At 39.6% G+C, this 12697-nt stretch overlaps 1 protein-coding gene across 1 annotated transcript in view; it reads right to left on the bottom strand.

Moving 5' to 3' along the window:
• Cyyr1 (cysteine and tyrosine rich 1) overlaps positions 1–12697 on the bottom strand; it is a 129056-nt gene that overhangs the window by 16112 nt on the left and 100247 nt on the right. The window contains exon 3 of the mRNA XM_008856100.3: positions 4159–4316. Within this exon, the coding sequence (XP_008854322.1) occupies positions 4159–4316 (158 nt within the window). The remainder of the gene's footprint in view (positions 1–4158; positions 4317–12697) is intronic.

Raw genomic sequence — 12697 nt, 5'->3', positions numbered from 1 at the left:
CTATCTATCATCATCTATCATCTATCTATCTATCTATCTATCTATCTATCTCTACCTATCATCATCTACCATCTATCTATCTATCTATCTATCATCTATCTATCTATCAATCAATCTATCTATCTATCTATCTATCTATCTATCATCATCATCTATCTATCTAATTTGTCATCTCTCTACCTTTCTACCTATCATCTATAATCACTTTCACTTTCTTCAAGGGACTATAAAGTTACCTCAAATTTTCTTAATGACAGTGAAATCTCATGCTTTACATTTTAGTATTTGATTCATACCTTGACAATTAAGAGTTTGTAATGTTTTTTTCTATATTATTTTCTTTTAGATGCATATTAGCCAAACATGATCACTCTTCTTTATTTACCTTGAAGTTCTGGAAAATACTGGAAATATGTAACTTTCCAAATAATTCTTATCTTCACAATGACCATTTTAAGAATAAATAAATTAAAGAGGAAAAGCATTCATTCCCTGCAACGTGGCAGGAATGAAAAGCTTAGTTTGGGAAGGTCATTGACCAACAAAGGTCAGGTGCCACAGAAGAAGAGAGTCTGTCTTTCCAGATAAGGTAATAATGTTCACTATGGGATGAGATAACCTTCACTAAATTATGTTCTCTGTGTTTATCTGGCTTCTGGCCTGTAAGACTATACAACTTGAGTTGTTATCTCAGTTATTACAAGGTTCATTAATTAATGTGGGTAAAAGACTTTTCTATTTCCACAGATGAAAGATTTTGAAAAGCAGTCAATACTGTTATGTGTTGTTTTATGATTCTTTACATAAAAGCTTAATTAGTGACTTTGAGAAGGAAACAGAAATAATTAACCAAATTATGAGTTAGAAGGCCTAGTCTGTGCACTAGAAATATTTCCAATGTAAGGGTCCTTACATTTCTTGCATTATTTGGTTTCCAGAATAGTGCATGTACTGCAAATGCATCACACTGCTGTGAGTCCCCAGGATAAATGATGCTACTGTGGGGTTGGAGGGCATCTTCTTAGGCACAACCCCACCCCCCAACCCTCAGGAAATGTATATCCTCTCATTAAAATGGCATTTAAAAATCTTTTAATGTATTCAAAATTTTAACTTACAGAGAGGGCAAATATAGTGTTTCATAGAATATCTTAAAATGCCTTAAAATTAATTCTAATTAAACCTTTTTCTTTCTTCTTTTGTCGAGCAAGTGTGCACCTGGAATGCACACAGGGTCCTTTGCTTTGACTTCTCTCCAGGGAATGCCCCTCCTTGACTTCCCTTCATGTTCTTACATTAGGCATTGACCCAAACAGAAAATGGAGAGTGAATAATCAAAAACAGTTTCATCTATGGTTTTCTTAGTCCACGTATCTTTATACCATCCACAATAATATTCTCAGCAAAACAGGAATGTCTGAAAGCATAAATCTCATTTAATGTATAAAAACTGTACATTAGTACATGGGACTTCAGGTCTGCTTCCTGTGTACTGACCTATGACTGAGTGTCATCTTGTGACCTGAGCTCTTCATTCACTTGCCAGGCTTGCTGAGTGCCCAGCTGTGGGCACAGCCCCAGCTCATATGTTTATGATGGAGACATAATAAAAGAAATAGATCAAGATCCAATATTTTAGAAGGAGACCATCAACAGTAAACTAAATGGTCTCTTAGGAGATAAAAGCATTGTGCAAAAGGAAAGTGGAGCAGGAAAGGAGGACTTGGGTGCTTTGGTGGGGTCACATTAACCTTCAGTCAATGTCTCAAATGAAGTGAGGGACTCAGGGTTTTAGGCAAAGTCCTGAGACGTCCTGTGTTCACCTAAGAGCAAGAAACAAAATTTGGTAGAGCCAGAGCAGCAAGAGGAAAGGAAATAGAAGTGAGGCTCATGTGGGGTCAAGGATGATAATCTTCTTTTTGATTATATAAAATGGGAAATCACTAGCTTTGAGTTTTCCTTAGGGGAAATGGGTTTCACTGGAAGATTTTTCAGCACAGAAGTATGCTAAAATCTGACATCTATTTTTTTTTTTTTTGTCTTTTTGAGATAGGGTCTCCCTGTAGCCCCAGCTGTCCTGAAACTCACTATGTAGACCCGGCTGGCCTTGAACCCCAAACATTCTTGCTGCCTCTGCCTCCCGAGAGCTGGAATTAAAGGCGTGTGCCACTGACATCTATTTTTTTTTTTTTTGTCTTTTTGAGATAGGGTCTCCCTGTACCCCCCGCTTCCCTGAAACCCCCTATGTAGACCAGGCTGGCCTTGAACCCACAGAGATCTGTCTGCCTCTGCCTCCCGAGTGCTGGAATTAAAGGCGTGTGCCACTGACATCTATTTTTAAAGGGTTACTCTGGCTACTTCTGTTGAGAGATACCAAGGGTCCAGGGATACTATGCCAGGATATCGTGGCAGTAGTGGAGGTGAAAGATGGTGTGGTGACTCCCACTAAGGAGATAACAGCATCTGCTCATGAGGAGTGGTCAAATATTGAATGTGTTTTGAAGGTGCTGCCAGGAAGTTTCCTGGGCATATAGGTTTGAGGGAGAGAGAGGAATGAAACTTTTGGTCTGACCAATTAGAAACCTAGAGATGCTATTACCCTATGTGTTGAAGGTTGTGAGAAAAGAAAGGAGGAAGATCAGGAATAAAAGTTGTGAGGGAAGAAGGGAGAGAATATGAGAAACACAGGTTGTAAGTGCAAACAGAAGAGGCGATCAAAAATGGGCATGGAATTTCCACATTGTTATTAGATATTCCAGTGGAGGTGCCTGATAAGTACTGGGATGAAATAAATCTTAAATTCAGAGAAGTCGTTTCAGAGGAGATATATAACTTTGGAAGCATTGGCATATGAATGGTATTTTCTTACAATGGGCCAAATGATACCACCAAGAAAAGAGCAGATGATGTGGAACAAGACACAAGAGTGAGTGGGTATGGGAGAGGAAGAAACAGCAGCCAGACAAATGATTTCTCTACATCACAACTTCCTTCCTTCGAGTGAAGCAGATAAAGAAAAGAGTAAATTAAGAGAACGGAAGTGTTAGGAGTGTGGACACACAGGGCAGATGCAAGGAAAAGCATCTTGTTCCTTTTCCTCTGGTGACATGAATATGGATGAGAAAATATTCTCTTAAGGGTGTAGCATATTTAGAAACTGCTCACTTTTTCTTTATTGTGGAGCATTTTTAAAAAAATTTTTATTCCATACAAGTACACAGTGAAATATGATTATGTCTACCCTCAATTCCTTTCTCCAACCCTCCCCGTATTTCTCCAGCACATCTTTGTCCCAACTTCATTTGTTTTTTGTTTTTTGATAATCCACTTTTTGGTAACCCAGCTGGTACTGCCCATATGTGTGTGAGTATGAGGCCATCCACTGCAGTGTGGGAAACCTACCAGTGGGCACATCCTCCAAAAGGAATGATTCTCCATCCCCCTACAATTATACACTAACAATAGCTCTTCAGTAAGGGGTAGGGCCTGGAGATCATCTACCCCATCTTATGATGGGATTTGGCTTGCTTAATCTCATTCAGGTATTGAGCAGGTAGTTATAGTAGCTGTGAGTTCATGAAATTGCTCACATTTTATGTTGCATGGTGTATACACAAAGTGTGTATATGTATGTATTGAAGGACCCCTTAGGAGAGTCTCAACATATACTTGTCAAATTGTTAGTGCATCTGTTGAGGATTTTAGTATTTTGTGAAACCAGTTCTTTTTGTTTAATAAGTACTACAAAAACCTTCTTCAATACTTTTCCTCACGACATATGTACCTACTGCCTCAGATGCTGGTTTATTGAGACATATTGCCGACTTTCTCCATAATTACCTGTCAGAATTCACTGGCAGGTAGACACAGTGGGTGTGAATTTTCTATTTATCTTAATTTTGGCTGACTGGCAATTGTAGTCAACAAGACAACCACTGAGAATATGACTATATTCAGACACAGGACAAGTTAAAAAAAAAACTATTATCTATGTAATCTCTATTCAAAGCTACAGCTTCAATCTACATTTACTTAGGAATATGCTAGAAGGCTGGAGATTATTTCAGTGAGAGTCATTAATGTTTCTCCCTGTCTCTAAGGAGTAGAGAGCCTGACTAACAAACGAGACTCTTGCTTCAGGGGGGATGCATTGCTTACCAGGATGGGAGGAGATGGTGTTGATGTGGGCTGCTCGGATGACACCCACCCTCGTCCCACGGTTGTTCTTCATACACATGCAGATGCAGATGGCAATTCCAGCAATGACCCCCATGATGAACACGATTCCAAACACAATGCCTGCAATCGCAGTGCCCCTGGGGGGAGAGAGGGAAGCACATTCTCACACAGGTCTGAAAGGAGTCTCTAGTCCCCAATATGCCACGTCTCTGTGGCAGGTGCTTCTTCACAACTGCTCATAAGGGGAATGCATTTTGTTTCTTAAAGAAACCCCTTGAATTAATCAAGCAAATGGCCTCTTGTAGCTCAATTAGTAAGAGTAATTGAAAACCTTTAGGCAAGCCTCCTATTGCAGAGTTGACCAACCTACCATTCAGATGGTGGCTGTACAAATTCATAAATCTGGGGCTGGAGAGATGGCACAGTTTTTAAGAACAGGTACTACCCTTCCAGGCCATTCAGGGAATCTGACATCTTCCTCTGGCCTCTGCTGACAATTGCACTCTTGTCCATGATCTCCATACATCAGTTTTTAATCTTAAAATCATTCATAAATTTATTCACAATACGGTCCTCAGCTATACTCTCTAAAAATAATAATCTAGAAAATGTTTTGCTATGTACTTAAAATAGTAATGGTAGGAGGCTGGAGAGATGGCTCAGCAGTTAAGAACACTGACTGTTCTTGCAGAAGACAAAGGTTCAAATCCCAGCACCCACATGTCAGCTAACAACTATCCATAACTCCAGTGTCAGGGGACTCAACACCCTCTTCCGTCCTCTGTGGGCATTGCACAACATAGGCGTACTTATATAGGTGCAGGCAATATATGCATACACGTAAATAAAATAAATAAAATAAAAAACTAGTAACAATAGATTGGTTGAGCATGGAGTACACTTGCTTAAGTGAAACCCTTTATGAATGATACAACAGTAAGTGCAATTTAACATTACTTTCTTTTTTTTTTTAATTTTGAGACAGGGTCTTCCTATAGCCACAGCCAACCTAGACCAGACTGACCTTGATATCATAGAGATCCACCTGCCTCTCCCTCTGCTGGGATTAAAGGTGTGTTACTAGTTTTCATTCTTTTCGTTTATTTATTTTATGTGTATGAGTGATATGCTTTCATGTATATATGTGCACTGGTATTGTGCAGTGCCCACAGAGGACAGAAGAGAGCATTGGATCTCTTGGAATTAGAGTGATAGTTGTTAGCTGCCATGTGGGTGCTGGGATTTGCACCCTGGTTTTCTGCAAGAGCAGTCAGTGCTCTTAACTTCTGAGTCATGTCTGTAGCCCCTTAACATTCATTCTTAATGAAAACACTTCATAGACCAAGTACACTTTTTCTTAACCAAAGAAAACGACACCCAACATCATTTAATTTTATTATTAAGCAGATGACAGTAATGATAAAAAAAACACAAACTATTCCCATTAAATACTGGAAGCAAAACTGCAATTTCTGCCAAAGCTAATGGCTTTTTCCAGAAAATTTTAGCTCATACAATAAAACCTTGTGCATGTGATCTTGCCACAGTGGTGACATGGAGCATAAGACCCATGCCACCTCAATGAGACAAGGGCCCAGAGTGGCCAGGGAAATGGGTGGTTGGGAGCTGTTGGAGACTGATCACTGTTAGGTGAGGGAGAGTAGACCTTACTTACCATCTCTAGATAGGCTGACTAGACTCCAGTGGATGAATCTGCACCAAAGGACATCTGGATACAAATGCTTGACTGGATGGGACTTAACATGTATGGCGGAATGCATGAGGTCCGACGCCAGGGGTGTGTGTGTGGGTCAGGGGGCATAGATGGGGAGGGGTTCTAAATTTGATTACGAAATGTACAAAAGCTCTATAAAAATTTTAAAAAACTTTGTGCAGGAAAAAAAGCATGAGATATTCAACATTATTATTGTGAAATAATTTGTAGGCACCAGTGTTTGTCAACTGTTTTTAGAAGTTGTGCCTTATCAAAATGAAGAAACTGACCAGGCAGAATCATTTCTCACAGGTTTCTTAGGAAATAGAGCATATATAATGTAATGTGGGTGTTTACCAAGTCACCTGAGGTGAAGCAATCATGACATTATGGTAAGCATAGCTAACTTCCTAACAATATTGTGAATTAAAAAAACAAGCATTGACAGTATAACAGCATATCTGCAATGGGATGGGGCAAAACATTATTTTTGTGCTCTCCATTTTTGAATGCATACATAATACTTATCTTATAAATATGAGAAAATAAAGGCATTTTCCATTTTCTGATTATGTATTCCACAGAAAACAACCATTTCCAATTATTTTAGCTACTTTGCTAAAAATAACAGTAAGCCTATTTCTTCTTTTTAAAATTTTTTTATCTATGTATATGTGTGTGTGAAAGTGTGCCACTTGTGTGGAAGTGCCCATAGAAGTCAGAAGAGGGCATTGGATTCCCTTGAGGTTACATGCAGTTGTGAGCAACCTAATGTTGGTGCTGGGATCTGAACACTGGTCCTCTGCAAGAACAGTCTCCACTCTTAAATGCTGAGCCATCTCTTCAGCCCACCTACTTAATATTTTTAAATTAATTGTTTTTCTATCCTAGCTATCCATCCCTTTTATAGCACAGAGGAATGCAGATCTGCTGCACAATCTCTCCATGGTCAAAATACTTATCAGTATTTATACCACCATAGTATTGCATCCTGTTCAGCCAAACAAAAACTGTGGTTAATCTCATCTGTCTTACGACTTGTTTTAAGGAATTTCTATTAGTTTTCCTTTTTCTACATAGGGCTGCAATTCCTCTTACCCACAAGATTCCTTGAAATCTTTCCCATAATTAGCAGGAACATTTTCATTCTCAGGCCCAGTATAAGATATATTCTCAGCTTTACTTTGTCTCCTTGGAGATTTCCCTTGAAAAGACTACTAACTCCACTAGGTGTTCGGAATCTAGAGCTCTTCCCATTTGGACCTGGATTAGAGGGGCTGGGGTTCTGGACCACATTCCTGTAGAACTGTCCTGCTTGCAGAAGTGCATTCCTGAGTGGCTTTTCTTCTTTTCTTTACTTTGTTCTTTTCTTTCTGATGTTTGTTTTTCTATGCCTGGAATTAGCTATGTAGGGGAGGCTGGCCTCTATCTTACAGAGATTCTCCTGCTTCTGTCCCTGAGTGCTGGGATTAGAGGCATGTGCCACCATGCCTTGCTATTCCCTTGAACTTTTAAAGTTCTACATGATTAGAAGATGCATTTCATTACAGCTTTAACATATTCAGTAACACACTCCAGAGCAAGAGTACATCTCTTTCACAAGTGGCTGTAAGGTTCTAGGTTCACAGCTGAATTAATAGAGTTATACAATATTGAACTCAGTATAAGCCCTGTAAGACATAAAATTGAACGAGTTTTTAATGTTTAAGAAAGATCTCCATTTCATTTTAGAATATATTGTTCTGTCCTACTAGACGCATTGTTTTTGCTAATAACGCTGAGATGTTGGCACATGTGTCTCTAATCTGTATGTATCTGATTATTACTAGTCATAATTGGTTGCACTCAGAGAGAGAGAGAGAGAGAGCCAGGTTTGTGTCTCCAAATATCCTTTGGTGTGGGTTCATTCAGTCTGGTCAACCTAGTAAGAGTCTCACCCTTATATGAGACTGAATTTCCACTTCCCAGCAGTCATCAGTTACTAGTAGTTATTTAGATAGGGTTGGGGCTGCTTATTCACTTCACCAAATCTATGTTGATATTTTGTATGCTGTGAGCTTATGTGGGGCTTGTGCATGGTGTCAGCATTGCGGTGAGTTCGTTTGAGGAACTGACCAGCTGTCTGGAAAACTTTCCTTGTGGTCACCCATTTCCTCTGGTTCTTCTAATTTTCCTTTCACCTCCCCCAATGATCCCTGAGCCTTAGGAAGCAGAAGTTTGATATGGATGTCCCACTCAGGGATAAGCACTGTGTAGCCCTTTATTTTCTGCATGTTGCTCAGTCATGGTTCTCTGTGCTAACTGCCATCTGCTGTATAAGGAAGCTGTTCTGATGAGAGTTGAGAGATGTGTTAATCTATGGGTATAACAACAGATCATTAGAAGTCAGTTTAATGGTCTATTTAGCAGAATAGTTGTATGAGGCTTTCTCCCATGGCCTGTGGCCTGTCTAGGCTCATTAGACTTTTACTTTGATAACCTATGGTATCTAGGAGGTGCAATGGCCCCCTATACTAAAGTAAGTACTTTTAATCTCTTAAAATTGTTTTTTGAGACAGGGCCTTCTCAGATGGCCTGGAACTCACTGTGTAAACCATGCTGGTCTAGATACCTGAGAGATCCAACTGCCTCTGCTCCTGAGTGCTGGGATTAAAGGTGTGCACCAACACTCCTAGCTTAATCTCTTTTTATAACGTCTGTGCACATACTTGAAGTAGCTTCTGTAGTGTAATGGTAGGTTTCGATGTGGCTTTTCTTCTAACGCTTTGGTTATCCCTCCCCATACTCCCTCCTCTGCTCTGCCCTCCCATTCCCCACCCCATTTAATCTTTCCTACTCTATGTTCCCATTACCCCTTTATATAATTACATTCTACCTCCCCTCCCATGGAGCCTCCCCCTCTACTGCCCATGGCTGTTTATTAGTTTTTGACCTCTCTGGATTTTGAAATTGAAAATGTATGCCTAAGATGGCAAAGCTAGCATCCAGCCACGAGAGAGAACATGTGATGCTTGTCTATCTGGGTCAGGATTACTTCAGTCAGGATAACTGTTTCTAGTTTCATCCATTTACTTGGAAAATCTCATAATTTTGTTTTCTTTAAGAGCTGAATAATATTCCATTTTGTATATGTACCATACCTTCATTATCCATTCATCAGTTGATGGACATCAAGGTTGTTTCCAGTTCCTGTCTATTATGAAAAGGGCAGCAGTGAACATGGATGAACAGGTATTTCTGTGGTAGGTTATAGAGTCTTTTGGGCCCATGCCCATGAGTGTAGTATGGCTAGGTTAAATGGGAAATCAATTTCTAGACTTTTGAGGTTATTTTTCATTTATTTATTTAATTCGTTTATTTATATTTTATGTGTATGAGTGTTTTACCTGCATGTATGCAAGTATACCCATGTCATGCAAAGCCTGCAGAGGCCAGAAGAAGGCACCTGATCCCTCGAGTAATAGTTGATTGTTAGCCCTCATGTGGGTGCCTGGAGCTGAACCTGTGTACTCTGCAAGAGCAGACAGCGCTCTTAATCACTGAACCATCTGTCTGGCCCCTTATTTTTATTATTTATACTTATGAGTACTTTGCCTGCATGGATGTAAGTGTACCACGGGCATGTAACACCTGCAGAGGCCTGAGGGCATCAGATCCCCTGGGAACTGAATGAGCGTGTTCTGCAAGAGCAGTCAGTACTCTTAACTGCTGAGTCATCTCTCTGGCCCTCTGTCTGTTTTTTGAAAAAAAATATTTTTAGTCTCTTTTCTTAACCTCTGAACACACTGATGTATCTTTGGTAATGTTCTGTACTCCTTGAATCCCCTCTGCCCTGTCTACTTTCCTTTTTCTCGATTGCTCATGTGGTGGTTTGAATGAGAAATGTCTCCCCAGGCTCATGTACTCATGTATTTAAACACTTTTCCCCAGTTGGTGGTGCTGTTTCGGGAGGTCATGGAATCTTCATTGGGGGTGGACTTTGAGAGTTTATAGCCTTGCTTAACTTCTAGTGTACGCTTTGTGCTTTCTGAATGTGGATGGAAAAGGTCAGTTGCTGCCATGCCTCCCTACAATTATGGACTCTCCTTCTCGCACCACAAGCCAAAATAAACTCTTTCCTCTACAAGTCACTTTGGTCCTGGTGTTTTGTCACAGCAACGGAAAGCAACTAACACTGCTTATTTTGATCTCTTTCAAGTTTAGTGTTTTGCTCAGTCTTCCAGTCACCCATAGTTTAAATCTGTCACCAAATTGTGCATGTGTTGGGAGCTTGGTCATGAATGTGGCAATGTTAAGAGGCGATGGGACCTTTAAGAGGTGGTGTGACAGAAGGTAGCTGATGGGAAGTAGTTAGGATAGTGAGGATGTGCCTGAGGAAAAAAATTAAAGCGTTTTCACAGGATTCCTGTTGTTTCTGGATTTCTTCTCCCTCTCATACAAGCTCTCATCATGATACTATCTACCCTAATTTGACAGATTTAGCCAGGTGGGCCCTTGCTAGAGGGGGAGCTATACTGTTTAGATTTCTAGATTTTAAGACTGTGAGCTAAACTTTCTTCATAAGTTACACAATCATAGGGATTTTGTCATAGTAGTGGAAAACACACAATTACATCCTTCTACTTAAAAAATAAAGTTCTAAATAGCTGCTTGCAAGTTCAGTGTGCAAGGCCAGAATCTGCCAGGTTCAGTCTCATGTCTTTGATGAGTTCCATTTTCTTCAGAAAAACAAATTCTTAAGTCCCATTCTTGGAGAACATGAGTCTGACTGACAATGTCATGAAGCCTGGATGCTTTTGTTAGAAAAGTTTTGAACCTTTACAAGGTCTTCATGTATTCACCCCAGAGACCCAGTCTTTGGCTGTGCTGGGGCTGCCGTCTTTCAATTTTAAAAGTGTGGTTTCTAAAGCCACATCACCCACATTCCAACTGCAGCTCTGGGAACTTCACCCAAATTGCTCAGCCCCTCTGAGCCTCAGTTTCTTCACTGAGGAAAAGCAATGAGTTTTGGACTTATCTGCCTTTCCTGCCCACATTCTCAGGGATTTGATTCATGGACCTGTTTGCCAGAGTAATAAATTCTTATTGCTAGCATTCGGTGAGCGTTTATCCCATGTTTTCTACAAGCTCACAATCTCTTGCCCAAACCAAGGCATCTTGCACATCAGGAATGTTCAAATGTTGGAAAGGACACAGTATGTGTGCTGCATGTTGTGTGACACTCCCAGAGGCAGCCATGTTACATCCTGAGTACATTCGCATTTCTACAACATAGGTGGGGATATTAATACTCACAGGTCACCTAGAGACCACCAAAGAGCCCAGGCTACTTCAAGTCTCATCTTGCCACCAATTGACCCACATCTGCACTTCAGAAATCCTTAAAACACTCTGAGAGGTGAAAGTACAAATAATAGGTGGTGAACTTGTACTTTCCAGGAGACATTTTCTCTCTAAGACACTCCCTGAACTTGAACAATAGAAATACTGGAGAATTTCAATACAGATATTTCTTACAGATATTTTTACTTTGTTATTGAATCATGGAGACTGAATGTGAAATATATTTGGATGTGCTCCTGTGGCTAATTAAAGAATGGCAATATCTAGTAGTTTAATAAATACATCTTTGCAAAGAGAAAGATTTATCATTGGACACAATTTGAAGTAAGAAAATGGAAAGTTATCTGTAAATGTCCTTTGTATTATAATTTTTTGTTCTAAATAAGATTAAACTGGAGGGCTTATTTTATGCTCCAGAAATAATCAATGGCCCAATTATATAAGCATAGTTTCCAACGTCTGAGTTCTGCAAGCTGTTAAGATATCAAATTGGGGCAAATTTATATTCATTAATTCTTTTTTTTTTAAACAGAAGAAAGTAGATAATTAGTCACATTTTGTTTTTCTGTTGGCAGTTTTGGCAAAAGGTCAGTGTGGGGTTGCAGCATTTTGCTAAAGGAGGGATTTAAAAAAAATATTATTAAATCATGATTTTGTTGTCCTTGATCCTTTGCTACCCATTAGCAATTGTAAATGGGCCTTTGAGACTGGTAAGCATAAAATCTGTAGCAGCATTTACTCTGCTATTAATTAAAAGAAATAAAAACAAATAGCCATCTTTCTGTGTCTAAAGGATCTGGTCTAGGCTAGGAAAGAGAGATACTAGTCATCTGAGAGACTTGCTGTCATCCCCTAGAAAAAAATATTGCAGAGACACTTGTACATACATGTTTGTTACTGCTCTTTTCACAATAGCTAAGAGATGGAAGCAACCTAAGTGTCCCTCAATTGATGAGTGGATAATGAAAATGTGGTTCATTTATACAATGGACTTTTACTCAGCAGTAAAGAAAGATGAAATCATGAAATTTACAGGTTAGTGGATGGAACTAGAAGCTGTTATACTAAGTGAAGTAACACAGACTCAGAAAAAAAATCGACATATGTTCTCCCTCATATGTGGATCCTAGAACCAGCCCCTGATAAATGAGTATGTAACAAGACATAACTTTAGGAACCAGGATAATGGAAAGGTAAAGGAAAAGAAAAAACCTGAAAGAGAAGAACAGTAGGAAACAGGCCTTAATAAGGGAGATATGGATAAACATTGGGTTAGTTTAAGGGAGGGGGGAGGGAAGGGTACACAAGGAACCTAGGGGATAAAGGGAAAGAAGGAGCTCAAGAGAGGTAGGACCGTAGGAGAAGGGTATTATCAAGGGAGAAAGGAGGGAAATGGGGCCACCTTAAGTGGCAAAACCATGATGGAGGGATGAGACAATGCGAGAGATAAATAATGCCTAG

This window comes from Nannospalax galili, unplaced genomic scaffold (genome assembly GCF_000622305.1).
Source record: "Nannospalax galili isolate Female #2095 unplaced genomic scaffold, S.galili_v1.0 scaffold792, whole genome shotgun sequence".
Lineage (NCBI taxonomy): Eukaryota > Metazoa > Chordata > Mammalia > Rodentia > Spalacidae > Nannospalax > Nannospalax galili.
The sequence above is the reverse complement of the archived record's forward strand: the minus strand, read 5'-3'. Positions and strand labels throughout refer to the sequence as shown.